Source organism: Hippocampus bargibanti, linkage group LG03, assembly GCF_051943395.1.
Source record: "Hippocampus bargibanti isolate YZ-2025 linkage group LG03, ASM5194339v1, whole genome shotgun sequence".
In the NCBI taxonomy this organism is placed as follows: domain Eukaryota; kingdom Metazoa; phylum Chordata; class Actinopteri; order Syngnathiformes; family Syngnathidae; genus Hippocampus; species Hippocampus bargibanti.
In genome coordinates, this window is record NC_142736.1 from 27,553,957 (window position 1) to 27,577,928 (window position 23,972).

The following is a 23,972-nucleotide window of genomic DNA, read 5'->3' on the forward strand; positions in this document are numbered from 1 at the left end:
GCTCCATTGGAAATGGGCTGATTTGTCTGCTGGGAATTTGTGTCAACTAGAATCAAATCGTAGTGTTGGTGCAACGCACAATGATTCACCATCGCATTATTTATGTGTTTTCCTTCTAATTTTTCCATCAACACGAAGTTTTCAGACCAAACCAAGTACCCAAAATGCATTGTGTGTCGCTTTCTCGGTCAGGGGCGTTCCTGACGTGACGTCAGGAATCGTCACCAACTCACAAACAAGACTTCCTGAATATTCAGTGCGAGTCTTAAAACGTAAATCATAGCTATATGTGGTGGAATCTTTGTAAAATACGCTCAGTAGAAGTCATTTGAAGTGATTTTACAAATTATGGACACAACTTGTCCGGAGGCGTCGGTTGTCCTTTAAAAGAAATGTAGATGCGATCTGAATGGAACATACCGTATTGGTCAGGGGGTGTTTGAATATCCTTTATGAGCGAATAAGGTCCAGCTCCCACTTCTGTCGATGCCCCCAACTTGAAAAAGTAATGGGTGCCACTGGTTAACCCTCGCACCTCAACATTGGTGACGCTGCCTTTAGGGTGGAGAAAAGAGACTGTAATGTTAACTGTTTTGGAGTTCACTATTCAAAATGTAAATTCAAGCCTTTCAAGTGGGCAGTTTGCATATTGTACCCTAGCCTGTGTGGCATTTACGTCAAAAATATCCTTGATCAGTTAGCTTAGGGCTGGCCAATTATTTTCCCATGTATCATTTGTCAATAAAAATTGTTTGTTGAAAGGACATCTCCGCATATTCCATACTCATTAATGGTCAGGAAAAAAATAAAAAGAAAAAGAAAGAAAGAAAAACATGAGATGGATGGTTCCCTCTGCATTTGAGCGCATACAAAGTCTAACAATTTGGTAGGGAGACTCCCGATTTTGACCACAATATTCACGAGTAGAGAGACAAATCTCCCAGTTTCCAAAAAAAATGAGATTTTTTTTGCTGCTCTTATTTTTTACCGTTTCATACAAGTCTCACAATTTGGTCGGGAGACTCAAGATTTTTCACAATACCACCTTTATAAAGCAACTATTGACATAATACATACAGATAGTTCATTTGTAAGGTGAAACAAAAGAAATTGTAAAAAACAAATTACATTTTTATACGAATTGAATGTCTAAATACACAATGAAAGCATTTTTTGCATTTTATTTACTTCTAATTTACACTTTTGTAACGCTCACACTTTTGTAATGCACGCATTATTTTAACACGATTTACAGGGTGACCCAAGAATATTTTATTCGATAAAAAAAAATCCATTTTTTTTAACTAATGTCTTCTGTTGCAGGACGTGAAAGGTGAAGAATCAGCAGAAGATATGTCTCCCTGGAGACATATTTTGCGACAAAATCATACCAGAGTGTACAGATTCAGTTTCGAAATTGTTTCCATTGTTGCAACTTTTCATCAAAATCAACGATTGTTAGTTGGGTTAAGAAGTTCAGATAGCATGGGACTGTAGTGGACATATGTTCTAAAGCCACAGGGGGAACTTATTCAGGCAGGAAAAATAGTGCAAGGACAGAAGAAAACATTACTGCAGTCCTATTGAGTCCCTCGCCATCGCACACAGCGTCGTTTGACGAGTTCGCGCTATCTAACTTAGTCTCACGCGCCATGACCACAAGCTAATTGTCAAGTTACTCTACTATGCTAAAGGGCTTGTGAAACACAGATGGGGAAAGCATGACAAGGGTGAAACTCGATTTACCACTAATCCGATAGTATCATTATACAGCAAAACTCGGTTGTACAATCGAGTCATCTGCCGCACACGCTTTTAATGTTTATGTCGCAAAACGCAAATATTTACACTACGAGGAGCTCAAGTAGAGTATATGATAGTCGTGCTTGTGCCAGCACTTAGATTCTAACGTCGAGTCCCCCCCCACCACACGCACACGCCAACCGAGACTCCTGCCGATTGGAACACTGCTCATACCCCCATGTAGAGTGAGGAAAGAGAAATATATATTTTACTTTATTATTCTCCTTGTGATAAAAAAAAAAATCCCCTTACCATCCTGAGAGAGGTTCTTCCACGTGTGCTCGGGTTGGCTCAAGTTACTGCTAAACAAGATCCTGTAGCCCACGATGACGCCGTTTGGCTCCAGAGGAGGGCGCCAGCTTGCCAGTACTGATGACGAGTTGATGGTGCTCAGGCGCAACTCCTGCGGTGCTGATGAAGGCCCTGATAGAACCAAAACAAGAGAGGAGGGAGTTGGGGGGGGGGGTGCACCAGTCGGTAATTAAAAGTCACAAATAAGGTTCTCAGCTGGGGCTTTTGTGTGTTTCATCTTAGTGGGGGATTGGACATGTTATATGACAACCATCTGTGTCCTTATATTGCGACCACCTGGGTACAACCGGGAGGCTAAAGGCGGGCCAGTGAGAGGGAAGTAAATAGAGGGCACAGCTTTGGAAAAAAAGGGAATGGTGGCGGTTCATTCATTAGTAGGCAAAGTTCCACATTACCTGCCTACCCGTGACTGACAGCTCAATTGCACCATCTGATGCCAACAATACTCAATATTGCACTTGGGGCATTCAAACACTAAAGAGCCCAGAATATTTTAAATCAGGGATGACAAACTCATTTTTTTTTCCGCGGGTCACATTGTAGTTGCGGTAACCTCTCAAGGGCCGTAATGAATTTGGGGAAACCATCAGAATGTTTCATCTCCTCCAAATATTACATGCAGAACGCACAACAAATTACCTCATTAACTACCCTTTTTGTTTGTTTGGGTTTGTTTGGGTTTTGTTTTTTTCTTGTTTGGGTGCCGATAAAGCGCTGGCAATGGCCTCTGCCAATGTTTTTTCCCTTCCACAAGGGGGCAGCATTTCCCCTTTTTCCATGTTTGAGCTTTGTTACAGCTTCAGCATAAATAAATATGTATGTATTGTATTGTATTTTGGACAGCCACCCTCATTTCAAGCTCATATAACTCCATATTATTTAGGAATGAACTATTTTTTTTTTCTGATGAATGAAGAGAGTCTAAGGTTTTATAGGCTGCCTAAAACTCAATATTCTGTGAGTCCTGGAATTCATGTGACAGTGACAAAAACCCTGGCACTGGAGTGGACACATTTTTGGACGTCTTGCAGAGAATGAGTTAATGAATAACTAGTTTTCAAATTTGAAGTCAAGAAAAATGAGTGTTAATGTGGTTTACATGGGACGATTTGAAATGTTGGTTCGGACTTTAGAAAGCATCATGGCAAGACTTGACAAGCTTGATTTGCTTTCGCGGGCCGAATAAATCATGTGGCGGGCCAGATTTGTCACGTGTTTTAAACCCTACTCCAAACAGGTGTGTGCAGACGTTTTATGTCCACTGGATCATAATTAATTTCCTAACTTTAGTGAAATCTATTCACTTCATTTTTTTTAACGGAGGAGGGACTTACGGTCAGAGAAAGTGGACTCTTCCACAGTGCTGCTGAAGGGCCCCACCGCATCCATGCCGTTGGACTGCACCGCCAGTTCATAGCGGGTGAAGGGCTTCAGCGACCCGATCAGGATGTCCTGAGCGGCACTGCAACGCCACAAGTCAAGTATCAAACAAGTGCCGGTCAAGAGTCACTTACAGTATGTTTGTAGTGGGTGTTTCGCAGAAACTTTGTATTTCTTTGCTGAAACTGTACTGCCATTTCTATTTTAACCTGAAGAAGGTAAATCAAAAATAATCAAGTACAGTGATACCTTGGCTTACGAACTTAATTGGTTCCGTTCCCAGACAGAGTGTGTAAGGCGAAAAGTGTGTTTCCCAAAAATTAATTTCCCATAGGAAACCATTAAAATGAGAATAATCCATTCCCAGGTCCCCATAAAACATAATTTTCTACTTTCTAATTTTCTAAGCCTTAAAACTACACAAACTATAACATACTTTATGTATAATAAATGTGCAGTGGTATTATAATTATAGAAATAAACTGTCCTGTATATAAAATCGTTTCATTTACCTTTGTGATGGTCGTTGATGTCTTGATGGAATGGAGTGGCCGGTTTCATCAGCATTAAACACTTGATGAGGAACGTGGCCTTCTTCTTTCACCATCTTGTAGATGCTTTCTCTGCGATAATTTTACCTAGTTCCTCATCAATTGTGTTCTGTTTAGCTGGGTTGATAGCTTTTTGCATCACGTGTACAGATGGCTTGTGCGGCTTATTTGTGGAGCCTGATTGATGGGAGTTTCAACCGAGCAGTCTACACTCTGCCTTTGAACTATTGAAGTTGAAATGAGTCCAAATTTCATTGTTTTCTATCTACTCATTTTGTCACTGTCTGTCGTCTGCCTGTCTCTTTAATGTTTAAACCACTTCCCCTCACTGCTGCGTTCTTGACCAATCACGTGGTTTTAACCAAAGACTGGGGGTGGGGAAAATAGGACAAAAAATGTCGGCTGCCATTTTATTTTTGGGAGAATGGCTTCACTCTCTCTCTGTCTGTAAAACCCCCCTCACTGCTGCGTTCTTGACAAATCACATGGCTTTAACCGACAACTGGGGGCGGGACATAGAGGACAAAAAGTGTCGGCTGCCATTTTGTTGTAAGGAGAGCGGGCTCGTTCGCGAACGACACATCACTCATTGTGGCGCTCCGTGTGTATCCTGAAAAAAAGTTTGTACGCCATGGTAAAATTTTCATAAATTTAACATTCGTAAAACGAAAAGTTCGTAAGCCGAGGGGTTCGTAAACCGTGGTATCACTGTATTCAGAGTATATAAGGAATTCAGAGTTTTGTTTCTTCCTTATTGAGAACTATTCACAGCGTTCCCTCAATCCGAAATCTCCCTGTTGTGAGTGAGCATTGTAACCTTCAAAGCAGCAAAAAAAATCATTTTCCAGTTTGGTGCCTCGAGGCTATCCTGTCTCGAAGATCTACAGAACCTGCAAGCTTCACACATAGCAGGTAGAGCTGGGAGGATTATTTTTGTTATGATCAACGATATGTGATAGGTACTGTCGTAGATCCAAATAAATTAAAGAATTGCAACTTGTCGTCATGTTTCTGCCACCCACTCTTGAATTTTGGATTTTTGGAGGTATGTTACAAACAGAAGATCATCCAGAAAGCTTTGAGGTTGGTGCCAGCAGTTCTCGACAAGATGCATGAGCCACATGTAAACACAATTGAGTGGGCGGCTATCCGATTACGGTGTTGGACCGATTACTGAAGTGCTGAGCATGACATTTGAACAAATCTACCTTGTGAACTGTCCTCCCAAAATATGTACTGTAAATATGTATTTTAAAAGGGTTTTGCCATGTCTTTTTTTGTCTTTGTCTGCTTTAATTCAGTCGCCACTCCAGCAACATTGCTGAATGGTTGCCAATCTGCAAAGCGTTTTTTTTTTAAACCAGTCAGTGGCAAGAAAAAGTTTGGGGACAACGGAACTATCCGCCTTCCACACTTATACCTTAAAAATGAATGACTAAATACATAAATAAATAAATACACACATCGACTCATTCACTGCCATTCCCGAATGTAATCGTGAATTGAAAATATGACTGGGAGTGCCATTCCCGAATTTGTTTGGGTTTTGTTTGTTCATGCTTGGGTGCCAATAAAGCGCAGGACATGGCCTCTGGCAATGTTTTTCTTTTCCACAAGGGGGCAGCATTTTCCTTTTCTCCATGTTAGCGTTTTGTTTCAGCTTCAGCTGCTCTTAAAGCGCTATATACACCAATATGTATGTATTGCATTGTATTTTGGACAGCCACCCTCATTTCCAGCTCATATAACTCGTGACCCATATAACTTAGGAATTACCTCATGAAAGAAGAGAATCTAAGGTTTCTAACGCTGTATTGAATGTCGATTTAGTCCTAAAACTCAATATTCTGTGGAGCTTGCAATTTGAGTGACAACGACAAAAACCCTGGCACTAGAGTGGACACATTTTTGCACGTCTGGCAGTGTAAAATAAAATAAAACACAAAAATAAAATACAAAACTAAAATAAAATGAAACAAAGCCCCCTGCATCCCACCCAATCCATAAAAGCTCTTAAAACACAAAGCATGCCTGTGTCGACCCTGAGCGGCAGCATTCGAGGCAGTGTAGCTGATGATGCGAAGGATGACAGACATCCGGGCTCACCTGGTGTGGTACGTGACCAGAGAGGCGTTGGTGGTTCCAGCCGGGCTGCAGCGCACCGTGTAGTTGATGATGCGCACTGTGCTGAAGCGAGGTTTCTCCCAACGGAGCCTGATCGACGTGGAGCTGTTGGCTGCGGCCTGAATGCTGCTCGGTGGTAAAGGGGGCGGTCGCATGGGTAGCGAAGATGCTTGAATGTGAAAACAGACCTCTGTTATTTAACTTATATTTTAAATGTAATTGATCAAAACATTTTTAAATATACACAAAATTATTTTTTTGTTATTATGATTGTTATTCTTAGTTTTACTCTTTCACTGTGCAAGAATGTGTCCATTCCAGTGCCAGGGTTTTTGTCGTTGCCACTCAAATTGCATGACCCACAGAATATTGAGTTTTTGGACTACATAAACATTTAATGCACCGTAACAAACCTTAGATCAGGGGTCGGGAACCGATAGCTCGCGAGCCATATATGGGTCTTTTGATGATTGCATATGGCTCGCCGATAAATCTAAATACATATTCTCGCTTTTTTTCTGTTCATTTTGTTGGGGCTGCAGTTGGCGGAAAGCGCAATTTTGATTGGATGATACTGGCCGTCAGTCGAAACAGGTAAACACCCCTTTAAAGGACAACCGGCATCACTTTTTTGTTTCCTAACTGACATCAGAAAATCGTTTTATAGCATCTAAAATACCCAAAACACGCAGTATGATATTTTTTATTCAAATGAAAAACACCAATAATAATGACTTAAAGTGTCCAAAATCTGCTAAAATTTGAGCTGCGAATTGGGCAGTTTCAGAAAGGTCCGCCCCTAGTTCGTGACGCATCCAAGCTCCTGTGAGGAGTTAATCAGCCTGTTTCTACAGGGGGATAAATTCCTTCCATGGAGCTTGGTCGCCTTCTTCTGGTGGCTTTTTGGTGCAACACGAGGTTTTCAGACCAAACAAGTGCAGCAAAATACATTGACGTGATGGAAGGACTGCTACAATGTGTCTTTTTTTTCGGTCAGGGGCGTTCCTTCAGTGACGTCACGTACGGACCCGTCACCAACTCAAAAACAAGACTTACAAGAATATTCAGCGCAAGAAAAAACAAACCCAAACAAATTCAGGAATGCCGCTCCACATCAAATTTTAAATTCACAAATAAATTCGGGAATTGCAGTGAATGAGTTAACTGCACATAAACACTTTAGAGGAAAAAATGTTGATTTGAACCAATGTGGGGCCGCCGTATTCGCATGTGTACAAATGGTCAGAATTCTACCACCATTGCAGCAATTTGAGCCCTCTTTAGCTTGTATTGTCTTCAAGCATTCTGCAGTTCTCTAGGATTCTTACCTTTACCAGCTTTTTCGGTCCTTCCTTTCCACACTGCAGCGGAGCCATCCGTTTGCTTGTTGAATGCCCAGACTCTCACTTCATAAAGCTGATCTGGAACTAACAAACGCAATGAGGATTGAGATATTTTAGTAGAAATTCATGTTGTTGTTTTTTTAAGTACAACGACAAGCTAACGGAATGCATGATATCAGTAAGTACCGTATTTTCCACAATGTAAGGTGCTTTGGAGTATAATGCAAACCTTCAATGAATGGCCAATTTTAAAACTGTTTTCATATGTAGGGCGAACCACATCATAAGCCGTAGAGAATATAAGATACAAAAGTGACTGTGGGTTTGTTATGCATTCACTCGATGGAGCTATGCTAAAGGGAATACAAGACAATACAATTCAGCTTGATTTATATGGAGCCTTCACAACCGCTGCCTAGAAAGTGTTTTACAGTACAAGTAAAATACTATGACGCGTATTTTCCGGTGTATAAGGCGAACCCAAACGCCTTGATTTCCTTCAAAAGATGATCCTGCGCCTTATACGCAGGTGTGCCTTATATGTGAAGTAACATTGAGCCACAAGGTGTCTCCCATCTAATGTCTGATGCCACAGACTCCATTTCCCCTTGAAGAAGAAGTTGTCCGTAACTCCAGCCTTTTCTGTAGCGCCATATTATCCGGTGTGCATTTGGAAAACTTTATATATTTATATATTACACTTGGAATACTTTCTTTCATTCATCGAAGGTGCACCTTATAGTCCGGTGCGTCTTATACATGGAAATTACAGTACAAGAAATCAGAATATTGATACATATACAGTATAAGATGCGCTGTCGGCTTCTGAGATAATTATGTGCTTATAGGTGCACCTTTTGCATCATCCTAATGCTCATTAGGGTCATGAGTAACGTCACAACCTATGCAAGAAAATTTGCATGGCGTACTCTGAACTGGTCACAAGCAGGTGGAAATGGAAATTTTTGAGAAAAGATTCGGCTCGGATACAATATGAGAGCAATTTACCAAGCCCAGTGAGGAGATGGTATCTGGCTTTTTTGCGGAGCCTGACCAGTTGAGTCTGGGTCTTCTTCTCCACGTCGCCGTCCATCTCTCGGCAGGATAGCTTGTACCCGGAGACGACCGTGTGATTGGGCGAGGGCTGCCATGTGATGTTGAGCGTGTTCACTTGCGCTCGCACCTTCAGCTCAGTGGGAGCGAAAATCACTGGGTATGTGACGGTAAAGAATTGATTTAGTTTCCGGGCAGGTGGACTGAGAGACTGACAGTTAACGTGGGTGATACAATATAGAAGCTTTTCATGCAGCTTTGACAATTCAGGTTCATCTAAGGACCGTAGATAATTGCTCACGCCTTATAACGCTTCCGTCTTCTAATGAATGGCTCTGCAGCTCCCACACTCTCAAAATATAACTCAATGAGTGTGTCAATGTGGGGAACAGACATCTCGCTGACTGACATGTCTTAATTTATGTCATTAAATGCCCACATTCAGGGATTAATAAAGAGCTTAACCCGGCTACATTTTCCCCCAAATTAATTAATAGTCTGCATTTTATTTTGTTTCAGTGACTGACACCTTGCTCTGACCACATTGTCCGAGTCGCTTACTAATATCCACAAACGATCGGATTGTGGATTCACTGAGATACAGTAAGTGCATGTTACATCAAAAAAATAAAACAAACAAATAACAAAATACATAAATGAATAAATAGATGGATTTGGAGAGAGAGAGAGAGAGAGAGAGAGAGAGAGAGAGAGAGAGAGAGAGAGAGAGAGAGAGAGAGAGAGAGAGAGAGAGAAAGAGCTACGTAGCTAGGTACTTTGCTAGCTAGTACCTAGATAGCTAGCCATAGATAGAAAGATAGAGAAATAGACAAGTCGGTAGGTCGGTAGGCGGATAGACAGGCAGACAGAGAGGGATGGATGGATGCAGAGATGGATGCATAGATAGATAGATAGATAGATAGATAGATAGATAGATAGATAGATAGATAGATAGATAGATAGATAGATAGATAGATAGATAGATAGACAGACAGATAGTCTCAGACAGGCAGAAAATACCAGGCCGCCTTGTGAAACCTAACACCCAAAAAATATGTCTTACTTCAATAAAACACACATAAATCCTCAACCCAAAATGTGGGAATTCCCACACAAGTCTGAAGTCATGAGCCTTACCCATAGGGTGGCTGGTGTGGTCGTAGTGGGCCAGCGTCTGGTGCTGAGCCCATTCGGACGGGACCCCGAAGCCGACACCTGTTCCAGCTGTTATTCTCAATCTGTACGCCTGGTTGGGCTGCAACTCCCTCAGCGTAAACTGGGTCTCATTACCGCCCACCTCTACCAAGAAGACAGTATCCACTGTGGGAAAATAAAGACGGTACTCTAATTCACTGGGATTGACCAGGCTGGCTCATCAGCCATGGAATCAATTTTCACCCTCGTAAAGGTGATCAGGGTACATGGGAAAAATGCTTTCATTTTATATATTTATTTATATGGAACAAATATGTGTGTTAATGACTTTCATGAACGTACCCCAGATATTAAAAATTACAGATTGCAAAGAACATCCATGTGTCACATATCATAACATTGCATTGTGGATGAGGGACCTGCTGGCATTAGTGAAAATTTGGGGTGGTTATATTTTTTTTCTGCTGTAAGGAGCACAGTGGACAAGTGTTGAAGCCACTCTTGTGCCAAGTCGTCGTTTTTGGGCTATATAATCTGCACTTATATGAGGCAGGTAATAATGAAATGAGACCCGCCTCTCAAAATGGATCGATTTCAGCAAGACATAGGTTGTGGAAAGCGGTGCGCCATTCTCGATCCTTGGGTTATTTTGACAAACGCATCTCACAGACATAAAGACCACTGGGAATTGTTTAAAATTGTGGGGGGGGGGGGGGGGGGGGGGGGGGGGTAAAATTGCTCCTTTAAGAAGACTGACAATGAGTAAATCCCCCTCAGCCATCCTATTTGGAAAGCAATTTAAATTCAGAAAAGCTGTTGCTTTCTTTGAGGAAAACTATACACTAAGAACAGATACTTTGACTTGTATCTGTAAAAGAATACAAAGTGACTTAGGTTGACCTTCATCATTCATATGACCTTCTTACCATTATCCAGAGAGCTGTACTCGATACGGTAGCTGGTAACAGCCCCTCGACTGTGCTGCGAGGACAACGGATGCCACATCAACCTAATGTCTGTCGGTGACGTGCTGGCAATTGACAGCTGAGGGGGCGCGCTCGGCACTGTAAAACAGATGAGGACAAAAGGTCTTCACAGGCTAAAGAATAATAAAGACAGAATACAGAATAGAAATTCATTTTCTCGCAGGTATGATATGTACCATCTTCAAGCATGTCGACCGTCACGGGCAGGGACGGTCGACTGGCTCCCATGGGAGAGTAGGCCACCACAAAGAAGGTGTAAGCGGTGTGGGGGAGAAGATCCTTGACGTGATACTCCGTTGTGTCATTGTTCATCGCAAACTGGTATTCCACGTTGTCTGAACCTGGGAAATAATCCAAATCAGTCCGTAGTTGGCTGTCATCACCTTGACGATGACACCATCGTGCATGAGGGTAGACGTCTTTAATGGATCAGATACTGCCAACTGAGCATGGTGTAATTTTGCTCGAGTTTAAAGAAAACAAAAGAAATCAAGTTGATGGAGATGGAAGATTTTTGGTATTTTAAATACCGTATTTTCCTGTGTATAAGGTGCACGGAATATAAGGCACACCCCCAATGAATAGTGTATTTTCAAACGTTTGCCACATATAAGGCGCACCGGACGATAAGGTGCACCTTTAAAAAGTGAATAATGTTTTCCAAGTATAATATATAAATACATATACGTTTATATAAGGCACACCACATTATAAGATGCTACAGTAGGGGCTGGGGTAACACACTACAGTAGTTTCGAGACCTGTTGTGGCTAAATCTTACTTCACATATAAGGCGCACCGGCGTATAAAGCGCAGGGTAATTTTTTGAAGAAAATCATGGCTTTTTGTGCGCTTTATACACGGGAAAAATACGGTAATTTAAAGTGCCCAATACTAACCATGTATGTTTTGTTGAATTTTTATTTGTTGAAAAAAAAAAAATATATATATATATATATATATATACTAACCATACTAACCATGTATGTTTTGTTGAATTTTTATTTGTTGAAATATATATATATATATATATATATATATATATATAATTTCAACAAAACAAATAAAAGTTCAACAAAACATACATGGTTAGTATTGGGCACTTTAAATTACTGTATTTTTACGGTGTATAAAGCACACAAAAAGCCATGATTTTCTTCAAAAGATTACCGTGTGCCTTATACGCGGGTGCACCTTATATGTGAAGTAAGTAAGATTGAGCCACAACAGGTCTCGAAACTACTGTAGTGTGTTACTCCATATATATACACACACACACACAAAACCAGCTCGACTTATGACCACCCGTACTTACAACCACGACCTCCATTTAAAAAAAATAATAATTCTACGCCTGCCAGTGCAACGCGCTAGCAGGCTGCCAATGTGTTTGACAATTTTGGCCAGCCAGCCAGCATCTCACTCTCGCACAGCAATCGACTGTGTGATCGCACCAGAGGGGAGAGTTTGCGAGTCATTTAGTCATTTAACAAAGAGAGAGAGAGACGTACTATATTTTTGCATGCTCACCTGCAGCCCTCTGGCAATGAACAGAATAGCCGATGATTTGGTCTGAGTTGTACTCTGGTTTGTCCCACGTGAGGAGAGCAGTGGTGCTGGAGTAAGGGGCAACCGATAGGCGTCGAGGCCGGCTGGGGAGGCCCTCCCTCACAATGACAGTGAGTTTGGCGGTGGCGCAGGCAGTGCCCCGGCCATTGTCGGCGATGCACTGGTAGTAGCCGGCGTCCTCCAGCGCCAGCTGGTTGATAAGAAGGACGCCAGGGTTTTGGGTTTTGGCACGACGCAAGGAGCGGATTGGCTTGCCGTTCTTCAACCAGTGCAACACCGGGGTGGGCTCCCCTGAGCTGTTACACACAAACCTGGCCGTGTTTCCTCGGGAGAGGGACACCGTCTCTGGGGGCTGAAGAATGACTGGAGGGGCTGGTGAGAGAAGTAAACTTTGAAATCTGAGCAATGGCCAGGTAGAGTTAGTCGGGGTTTGCCTGTGTCATCTATTCATTAACTCATTTACTTCCATTCATGAATTTATTCGGGAATTGAAAATATGACATTTTTTATGCTTGCATGCCGATTAAGCCGATTTTTTTTCTTTTCCACAAGGGGGCAGCAATTTCTTTTTTCCAAGTTAGCGCTTTGTTCGAGCTAAATCTGTGAGTAAAGCTCTACATATACCAATCTGCATGTATTGCATTGTATTTTGGACAGCCACCCTCATTTCAAGCTCATATAACTGCAGACCCATATAATTTAGGAAATAACTTTTTTATTGATGAAAGAAGAGAGCCTAAGGTTTCTAACGCTATAATGAATGTTTATGTAGCCCTAAAGCTCAATATTCTGTGGGATTTCAAGTGACAACAACAAAAACCCTGGCACTGGAGTGGACACATTTTTGCACACGTCTGGCAGTGAATGAGTTAGTGCAGAAATCTCCTTTGGTCAATAATGTGGCCAAAAATGTCAATTTTATGTTTTTCAAGCTGCTACTCAGCTTTCACAAACTAACTGCGTACATTTGCTTCAGTGGTCCCATTTTCAGATTTCATTCATTTAATGTGAAGTTAAGCCACCCTTGAGGAATTTCTAGTCTCAATATTGGAATTATCGCACGCCTCTTCTTGGGGCTATTAGATGTCGAGTGTGTTGCTGGAATTGGTTTCAACATACACTAAAGCAGTCCGCGTCAACAGTTTTTTTTTCAATATTCGTTCCTTAGAGAACTGTTGGCATAATAGGAAATGTTTGCTCCCTTTTGGGCCTCATAAAGCTCCGGGCTGCCAAATAAGGTTATGTGGAAAAATGACAATTGTGATAAAACCAGGAAAATGCTCCAATGTCATCTGGTCAAATGCTAAAATGTCGTTTTTATAATGAATCATGAGTAATTTTAGTTCTTGCCGCATGCAAAATTGGCATTTTTTTTTATAGCCACCTTATCGTTTGCTGACTTTTCAAGGTGTTCCCGAAAGATTACTTTTGGAGTTTCATTTGACGATTTGCATTAATGAAATTACCAGTAAGTCCACGAGCAGATTTAACAAACTGTGCCTTATATTCTAGTGCTGCTCCCTCGACGAATACATTGACAAGAACACTCATGTCCAGTACAGTGATACCTCGGTTTACGAACCCCTTGGCTTACGAACTATTCGGTTTACGAATGTTAAATGTATGAAAATTTTACCTTTGTATACAAACTCTTTTTTGGGGATACACACAATGAGTGATGTGTCGTTCGCGAACGAGCCCGTTCTAACAACAAAATGGCAGCTGACTGTTTTTGTCCTCTATTCCCCGCCCACAGTCTTCAGTTAAAGCCACGGGATTGGTCAAGAATGCAGCAGTGAGGGGGTGGGGGTGACAGACAGAGAGAGACAGAGAGAGAGTGAGGCGGTTAAACCTTAAAGAGACAGGCAGACCACAGAGAGAATGAGCAAATGTATAGAAAACAGTGAAGTTTGGACTCGTTTCAACTTAGATAGTTCAAAGGCAGAGTGTAGACTGCAAGGTTAAAATATCCCATCAATCAGGCTCCACAGATAACCCGCAAAAGCCATCTGTACACCTGATGCAAAAAGCTATCAACCCAGCTAAACAGAACACAATTGATGAGGAACTGGGTAAAATTATCACAGAGAAAGCACCTACAAGGGATCATTCCTCAAGATGGAGAAAGTAGAATGCTACGTTCCTCATCAAGTGTTTAATGCTGATGAAACCGGCCACTCCATTCCATCAAGCCATCAACAACCACCACAGAGGTAGATAAAACGACTTTATTATACAATACAGTTTATTTAATTATAATACTATAGCACATTTATTATACATAAAAGAAGGTATATTTTGTGTAGTTTTAAGGCTTAGAAAATTAGAAAGTAGAAAATTATGTTTTATGGGGACGTGGGAACGGATTATTCTCATTTTAATGGTTTCCTATGGGAAATTAATTTTTGGGATACACACTTTTCGCCATACACGCTCTGTCTAAGAACCAATTAAGTTCGTAAGCCAAGGTATCACTGTACAATTATTTGCTGACTTGAGGGTATGTAAACCCAAGCGCTAAGCGTAACTTACCAGGCACGTGTAGCTCAGCAGCAGCAGTAACAAACTCTCTGGTGCGAGGCCTGTTGGCCCTGCAGACATAGATGCCCCCGTGGTGGCGTCTGGTGTCTCTGATGAGCAGGTTCGTAGCGAGGACAACCACGTCTGTGGAAATGGGCTTCCCATCTGATCAATGTGGAACAATCAATAGCTTGTGACGAAATAACGGTATACTATTTAAATCAGGCTCAGAAACAAATCTGTTCCGTTCGGTGGGGAAAACAAAGTCATTCACGATTCTGCAGTCAGTGTACCTCGCAAGATCAGATTTTAGTACCAAACCTTCGATTTTTTTTACAAACGTTTTCCCCCCATTGTCATGGAATCTGCCTTCGTCTCAGTCATGCTTTACATTTTTGCAACTCTTGACAAGGTTGACTTCTTTTTACACTTCTAGAGCAATTAGGACTGTTGGAAATGCAAACATTACAAATGAATAAATAAACCACAGTTTCAATCGCGTTTGGACAGATGGAGCCGTATTGTTAATATTAACTCATTCACTGCCAGCCAATGTGCAAAAATGTGTCTACTCGAGTCCAGTACCAGGGTTTTTGTCATTTTCACTCAAATTGCAGGACCCACAGAATATTGAGTTTTATGACAACATAAATATTCAATGCAGCGTAAGAAACCCTAGACTCTCTTCTTTCATCAGAAAAAAGAGTTAATTCCCAAGTTATATGGGTCTGGAGATATCTGAGCTGAAATGGGGACAGCTGTACAGAATGCAAATGCTGCCCCCTCGTGGGAGGGACAAAGATTGCTAGAGGTCTGACCTACGCTTTATTGGAGAAAAATCTAAACCCGAAAAAATTCGGGGATGGCACTCCACGTCATACTTTTTAATTTCCGAATAAATTCGGGAATGGCAGTGAATGAGTTAACTTCAGTTACTTTATTGTTACATTTGTATGACAGGGCGTTTCTAGTACAGTGAGACCTCAACTTACAAACACCTTAACTTACAAACTTTTTGTCTTACAAACCTCAAATTTATGAAAATTAAACCTTATAAGAAGCACTATTTTCATAATACACACCCACCACGGCTGGCGGAGTGATCTTCGGCCGAAGCACACGACCAAACAGCACAACAGTCCTTCTGGAAGGTGACTCTCCTTCCATAAGCCATCAATGACCATCAAAAAGGTCAATATAACTTTATTTTACAGCACAGGTTATTTCTTTAATTACAGTCCTCATGTAATGCGCCTCTCTCTCCAAACAGCAATTCCCTTTGACCTTCGACCTCCAACGCCATTCCATCAAGCCATAAATGACCATCACAAATGTAAATAAAGTGACTTTATGATACAATTCAGTGTATTTCTTTCATTAAAATACAATAGCACATTTATTATACACAGAATAAGGTATGTTGCGTGTAGTTTTAAGGCTTATTTAGTTGAAAAGTATATTTTGTGGAAACCCGGGAACGGATTATTCCCATTTTAATGGTTTTCTATGGGATTTTTTTTTTTTTTAGATACACATATTTCGCCTTACACACTCTGTCTGGGAACCAATTAAGTTCGTAAGTTGAGATCTCACTGTACTTCAAATGTTTTTAATTCCAAATGAAATGGAAGTGGACCCATGTCCTGGATTTGGCCGCGATATGAAGCACATGCAATTCGTCTGGTGTCAATCAAAATAGGCCATTATTATTTTCTGTGAAATTTTTAATGGAACTTTGGAAATTACTTTGCGTTAGCAGAATGTGTGTGTGTGTGTGTATGTGCTCTGTGAAAGCACACATGAACTTGACATGATAAATAACACAATGGAAAGCACCGTATAACAGAACAATGGAACAATAGAGGTGGTGTCTATTGTGCGTGAGACTCTTCCAACAGCAGGTACAAACCTTTCAGAAAGACTGACAACGCGTGAGTCATTGACACGTTAAAAGATTTTGGACAGCAATGGAAATGAAGTCAGACAATATGTGTTTAGGCATGGTGAGGGGAAGGGGGGGAGCGAAGTTACCTAGTCTGCTCCAGGACACCAGCGGCTTGGGCTGACCCTGTGCCATACACTCCATCACGGCTGGACGGCCGAGAGCCACTGTCACATTTTGAGGCGGTGCTATGATCAGAACTCTGTTCAGGGCTTCTGCAGAGCCTGGAAGACAGATGAACACAGTTATGCTAAAGCGCTCTTGAAACTACAGTGATACCTTACGAACTTAATTGGTTCCCAGACAGTGTGTAAGGCGAAAAGTGTGTATCCCAAAAATTATTTTCCCATAGTAAACCATTAAAATGAGAATAATCCATTCCCAGGTCCCCATAAAATATAATTTTCTACTTTCTAATTCTCTAAGCCTTAAAACTACACAACCTATACCTCATTTTATGTATAATAAATGTGCAATGGTATTATAATTATATAAATAAACTGTCCTGTATATAAAGTTGTTTTATTTACCTTTGTGATGGTCGTTGATGTCTTGATGGAATGGAGTGGCCGGTTTCAACTTTCACTGTCGTCTGCCTGTCTCTTTAATGTTTAAACCACCTCCCCTCACTGATGCGTTCTTGACCAATCACGTGGCTTTAACCGAAGACTGGGGGTGGGGAATAGAAGATAAAAAAAAGGTCGGCAGCCATTTTCTTTTTGGCTTCACTCTCTCTCTGTAACCCCCACCCCCACTGCTGCGTTATTGACCAATCACGTGGCTTTAACCGACAACTGGGGGCGGGGAATAGAGGACCAAAACAAGCCGGTTGCCATTTTCTTGTCAGGAGAATGGGCTTGTTCGCGAAAGACACATAACTCATTGTGGCAGCTCCGTGTGTATCCCGAAAAACAGTTCGTATGCCAAGGTAAAATGTTCATAAATTTAAGGTTCGTAAACCGAAAACTTCGTAAGCCAAAGGGTTCGTAAACCGAGGTATCACTGTACTTCTAAAAAATGTATGGTAAGGAGAACATAGAAACATTCGGAAATCATTCTTCACTCTCCCACACGATTTTAGTTATGCTAATTGTACTTTGTACTGTTCTTTGTGTTTCAGCCTTTGAATGAAATCTCAAGAAGGATGGTTCTTTGTCGAGCTTTTGCACCTGATATTGAGTCCATGTGACGTTTGACGTGAGCATTGTGCAAATCTCAGAAAAAGTCAGTCTAAAAATGTTACACACAAGGCTTTCTTGGTTCCATTACTCAGTTCAAATATGGGGCCCTAATCTCCAATTTATTTATTTTATTTGTTTATTTACTTATATGTTTGTTTTATTGTAGAATATTGGAATGGGGGCAAAAATCACAACATTTAAGACAAATGTCTCCTTGCAGCAGGCCTGGCAACTTTGACAGATCAGCTATGTGTCATGTCAAAACTGCAAAAACCACATTGGGAATGGAAAAAAAAACAATATAAGACAGCAATTGCTTCTACAAGGCAGCAAATGTATCTGCTCCTTCTGAGCAGATTCATTTTATTCATGAGGAGACAGAGCGGTAATGATGGAGTGAAGATTGCCGTGCATAAAGCAGTAACTTTCATCCTGGCTTCATCATGAATACTGCCACTCTATCTGAAAATTAGTTGCGCTGTGGATTTGCATTTTGTACTTTTACATTGTTATCTGTAGATCCAGAACTGGTTAAAAGAGGAGCTTTGCATGCTTCCCACTGGGCATTAAGGAAACTCAGTGATTTGAATGTGTGACTCAAGATCAGGCAAACGTTTGAAGCAGAGTGATGATGGTATGAATAAAGTATTTTCGTCAAAAGCATTGCACAATATCTCGAGATTGACCAAAGACTTCAAGCTGTGCAGAGAGAGGTATTACATTCCAGACGGTTGGTCGATTTTAAAGTGAGCGCAGATACTCGGTATGAATTTGATGTCTCCATTTTCTATCTTTATTTTTGGTATGTTGTCTGTATATTTTTAGCTTGTGTGTTTTTCCAAGGATTTTACTGACAATCCACAATGGTGATTAAAAGCCTAGAAACTGGGTTGAAAAAACAGAATTTCACAATTCCCCTCTTACTCCTGTACTCTAGTTGAAAATTGTATTATGTTGAAAGGCCACTCAAACTGGAAAAGTCCAGATTTAACTATTTAAAAGATGAGGGTGGTTGATTGGTTTCTTTTTGTTTTTATGTAAGATGGGGTATCACATTACAGTGCATTGATGTACTGTAGTTTATTATGTCCATTCAATTATACGGACGGCAACAAGTGCACAAACATCTCAAATCTAATCAATGAAAATGTGAAATAACCGTAGTGAACATTAAAAATGGGTATAAGTTCATGCTCCGAATATTGGTTTCAGGATAAAGTGTCCCACTAAAATCATATCATCTCTATATTTTACATCTGTCTAAGCTCTCAGTCGTACAGGAGTGGTCCATCGATGAAAAGGTTTCTTCAGCCGCCATCTGTACTTCTTTGAAGGTGTTGGACGTCTCGCTGTTTCGAACTTCGCTGATGAAGCATCTTGGATAAGAAGCCAAACGTCCGACACCTTCAAAGAAGTACAGATGACGGCTAAAGAAACCTTTTCATCGATCTCCATATTTTGTGATTTTTCAAAGAAAAACAAAAAGAGGAAGGTAATCTTGAGAAACAGTATATTCAACTGTATATGATCCAACAGTATATTGTTCGTTGTTTTATCCCGTATTTTTAATCTTTAACTATATTTACCTACTGACCAGAATTTCCCAAACAATTAACGCCAGGATGAAAAATGTTCTCAGAGAAACTTTTCTCTGCGGCAGACCGACCTGTGGTGACAGTTAGCCGGGCCTCGTGACTGATGTCCCTCCTGGCAGAGTTGGTTGCAACACAGCGGTAGGCGCCTTCATCCTCTCTGGTCACCTCCAGAATCTGGAGTACGCCAATTGGAAGGGAAATGAACCTGCTTCACACAGTGAGAAGATGAGCAAGAAAAGGGAGACTCGAGTCAGAAGCCGAATACAAACAACACGCAGTGTGTCGACACATCCGAGTCGAGTCTGCGGGATTCCGACTGTGTCCTTTCAAGGCCTTGATGCTCCTTGTTAAAGCAGGGGACCATTGACAGAAGTCACGTCATGAGTGTTATGACTAGAATATGACTCTCTAAAAACATTAAACTGAAAAATGAGCTGCAGATTTAGATGGAGGACATTCACAAATGGACGATACTAACCATGTTGCAGCGAATAAAAGGTCAGAAGTATTTAATCGGTCCATTTGTGACCCACCTTGAAACAATGCCATTATCTGAGTTAAAAACAACCATAAAAAAGGACAACCAACATGTAATTTGATAACCAATGTGAGGCAAGGGTTGCCGTCACCTTGTGTTTCCTGTTCCCTGGCGAGGCAAGGAAGCTGTCGCCTTTTATTTCCTGTTCTCTGGCGAGGCAAGGGATACAATCGCCCCCTGATTCCTGTTTCCTGGCGAGGCAAGGGTTGCCGTCACCTCCACTTTCATGATCATGTTCCTTGGAGAAGCAAGGGTTGCCGTCTCCTTTTGGAAGACTGTTGGGACTTCTGCAAGCAGTCGCTTGAGACAAGGGTACTGTCACGTTTATGTTCGCGACCAACAGGTGGCACTGTAGCGCCCCGCCTGCAGCTGAACAGGTGTTGGTCGTTTTAATCAGTGGCAGTTAAAAGGACTCCCGGCCCGATCATTCAGTGTCGGGTCGTTGTTTGTTTCACCCTGGCAGGTTTGTTTCGTCTTGTCATGTTTTATTCACGATTTTGTTTGCTACTTTGGACCTTTTTATTCTAATGACTTTGTTGTTTGAGTTTTTGTTCCTGCTGACTTTATTTAATACAATTTGTCAAATATCCCCTGCTCCTTCCTTCCTGCCTTCATTTTTTGGGGTCCACAGCATTTTTGTACCACAGATCCAACCGCTTTGCAACCACAAAAATAAAAAAAAATCTTACTTTCTTCGTTGTTATTTTCTGTTATTTTTGATGTTGTAATACATGGACACTGTAAACAATGACCTAGATGCAGTTCTCAAATACCTGAAACGGCAATTTTTTGGTTGTGTCTAAGTTATGCACCAACATGAAAGGACAACCGACGCCTCCGGAACAGGTTGTTTCCATAATTTGTAAAATCACTTCAAATGACTTCTACTGAGCGTATTTTAGAAAGATTCCACGGCATAGAGCAATATTTTACATTTTAAGACTTGCGCTGAATATTCAGGAAGTCTTGTTTTCGAGTTGCCGACGCCTGACGTGACGTCACGTCTGGAACACTCCTGACCGAGAAAGCGACATTTTGGGTACTTTGTTTGGTCTAAAAACATCGTGTTGATCCGTGTTGATGGCGACATTACGAGGAAAATACATATCGCGATGGTGAATCGTTGTGTGTTGCACCAAGACTACTACTTGATATTAGTTGACACAAATTCCCAGCAGACAAATCAGTCCATTTCCAACGAAGCTTGGGCGCCAGCTTGTGCATTTTCTGGGACGCTACATTGGAGTCCAGACGGCTCGAATTGATACGGAAGGACTTCTTTAATCGATTGCAAACATTTATGCTTTCTTCTTCAGAACTATTTGAATCATATTCATAACTGGATGAGTAACAAGAAAGCATCTTCTCCGAATCTGAAGCCATTGTTTTGATTCTAGAGCAAGGCAAGACGTCCGGGCGTGACGTCACGAACAAGGGGGCGGGACCTTATGAAACTTGGCATCTCCGGGGTCATTTTGAAGTAGTTTTTGGACACTTTAACTCATTTTTATTGGTGTTTTTCATTTGACTAAAAATATCAGCCTGCATGTTTTGGGCATTTTTGATGCTATAAAACATTTTTCTGATGTCAATTAGGAAACAAAAAAATTGTGTTGGTTTTCCTTTTAATTGCTGTTTTTTTTATGCTCACAGGTGAAAATGGGGGACAAAGTCATGGTGAAGAGGAAGGTGGAGGCGAATGGTCAATTGTGAATCAGTAGAGGTTCCCTCTAACGAGGTATACCGCAAAGTAGAATCGGGAGATGACCATACAAAAAAAAAAAGAAAAAAGTCCCATCGTTGGAGTAGCAAGGGAAAACTAAAAAGGCAGCTCATGGTGACAGGCCATTAGCAACGGCCGAGGTGTTCAAGCCTTATCTCACTCACGGGCCCTCGTAAGCATCAAGCTGCTCGCAGGTCACACAGGGTGTCGAGCCATTAGTGTCGAGCCGGGTGTGAGAGAGCTGGAAACGCCAACGAGTCACGAAGTCACGAATCTCCCCGGGACATAAACAACACTGGAACAAATCATCGCGACAACGCCTGGGCAAAAATGGAGGAATTACCCGGAATACTTCATAGTGAAATCTTAAATATGCGAGTGTGACTCGACACTTTTACTTATGTGAGAGAGTGTTAACGCATATTGGGAAGCTGCTGCTGTTTTGCTTAACAACAGAGATCATTACAGTGACTACACAGTGGATCTCGATGAGATTAGAATATCACTCGAAAATCTTTTTTTTTTCATTCAGTGTATTTTGAATCGATAGAGTCAATGAGAGTCATTTAAGAATTATGTTGATAAACATTGGCTAAAGTTATGTAATACGGTGGTACCTCTACTTACAAACATCTCTTCATACAAATATTTCAAATTACAAAACGCCTCAATGGGAAAATATTGGTTCTTGTTACGAAATATATTTCAAGATACGAAAAGTAAAAATACAGCACTATAAGCAGCTCTGAGTTTCTTCAACGCAACATACTCATAGCTGCTTCTCCGTTTTTAAAAGTTTTTTTTTTTTTGTAAAGTAATAATAAAAGAGGACAGAGCGCTAAAAACAGAAGTCTTTAGGAAGGCTATGCACACTGACCAATACTTAATTTTCGATTCTAACCACCCTCTACAACACAAACTAGGAGTTATCAGAAGCCTCCAGCATAGGGCTAAACTAATACCAAAAAGCGTCAAAGGTAGAGAAAAGGAGTCAAAACATATCAGGAGAGCACTCACAAACTGTGGTTACCCTCAGTGGTCTTTTAACAAATGTCAAAAGGAAAGAATAGGGAATGAAACCAACAATTCTGAAGATACTAAAATGAGAGGAGTAGCAGTACCTTACATTGCAGGAGTTTCTGAAAAACTACAGACTCCTTTGGCAACACAAAATTCCTACTTAATACAAACGGATAAACACTTTAAGGCAAAAATTAGTGCATCCAAAAGATAGGCTGCCAAATGAAAAACAAAGTAACGTAGTTTCTTCAATACATTGTAAAAATGAAAATTGTAAAGAGCAATATATAGGGGAGACTAAACAAATTCTCAAAAAAAGACTACATCAACATCGCAGGGATAATACTAGTGGGCCTCAATCGGCAGTACATAGGCACCTAAAAGCTAGCAACCCATCATTTGACGACAATGAGGTTAAAATCTTAGCGAAAGAACATAGATGGTTTGAAATAAATGGATGGTTTGAAATAAATAGATGGAGTAAAAGAAGCTATTTTCATAAAACATAAAACAGTGTCATTTATTGCACAAAGATCTAATGGTAACATGGATTTGTTCCACATTTGTATGCATTTTTGGCCTTTGGAGAACTATGTGTGAATTTTGGGGGGGCTCGGAACAGATTTAATCTCTATGTGCATTTTCTTGCGAAGAAATTTATTTCACAATAATTGATTTCATAAGTAGAGGTACCACTAAAGAAGTGACGAAAACTGTTTATTTATCATCTTATGCATAAGCGTGGTCAGGAACATGAAAACTTCCTGTCCATTGTCGAAAAGGGATGAAAAGGTTTCTTCAGCCGTCATCTGTACTTTTTCGAAGGTGTCGGACATTTTGCTCCTCATCCGAAAAGCTTCGTCAGCAAACTTAAGTTCTGCTGGAAGCTCTGGCCCTATATATATTTCTATCTCACATTAGGGATATATGCCTATTTCACATTAGGGATAGGGCCTATATCACATGGGGAATATATCCCTATATCAGATTAGGGATATAAATGAAGACAACTTTTCAACGATGGACCATTCCTGTACGACTGAGAGCTACACAGACGCATTATCGAAACGGTTCCATACGGTTCTGAAACAATGAAAAAAACAATCCTCCTCTGAAGTCTTTATGGCAAGATAAAGTGTTCACATGAAAAAGGGCCTCTATTTAAGCAACGAGCATA

At 40.9% G+C, this 23,972-nt stretch overlaps 1 protein-coding gene across 3 annotated transcripts in view; it reads right to left on the reverse strand.

The window, feature by feature from the left end:
* igdcc4 (immunoglobulin superfamily, DCC subclass, member 4) overlaps nucleotides 1–23,972 on the reverse strand; it is a 68,980-nt gene that overhangs the window by 7,627 nt on the left and 37,381 nt on the right. For 2 of the 3 annotated variants that reach the window (XR_016114525.1, XM_088992913.1), the window contains exons 4-16: nucleotides 19,586–19,722; nucleotides 16,828–16,962; nucleotides 14,809–14,961; nucleotides 12,238–12,648; nucleotides 10,884–11,048; nucleotides 10,648–10,785; nucleotides 9,704–9,886; nucleotides 8,522–8,722; nucleotides 7,499–7,597; nucleotides 6,153–6,339; nucleotides 3,450–3,577; nucleotides 2,056–2,226; nucleotides 421–555 (exon numbers count right to left, since the gene is read on the reverse strand). Coding sequence is in view for 2 of the 3 variants with exons in the window: in XM_088992913.1 (XP_088849039.1) it covers nucleotides 421–555; nucleotides 2,056–2,226; nucleotides 3,450–3,577; nucleotides 6,153–6,339; nucleotides 7,499–7,597; nucleotides 8,522–8,722; nucleotides 9,704–9,886; nucleotides 10,648–10,785; nucleotides 10,884–11,048; nucleotides 12,238–12,648; nucleotides 14,809–14,961; nucleotides 16,828–16,962; nucleotides 19,586–19,722 (2,243 nt within the window). In the remaining variant the exon portion in view is untranslated. The remainder of the gene's footprint in view (nucleotides 1–420; nucleotides 556–2,055; nucleotides 2,227–3,449; nucleotides 3,578–6,152; nucleotides 6,340–7,498; nucleotides 7,598–8,521; nucleotides 8,723–9,703; nucleotides 9,887–10,647; nucleotides 10,786–10,883; nucleotides 11,049–12,237; nucleotides 12,649–14,808; nucleotides 14,962–16,827; nucleotides 16,963–19,585; nucleotides 19,723–23,972) is intronic. The other variant, XM_088992914.1, reaches the window with a different exon arrangement.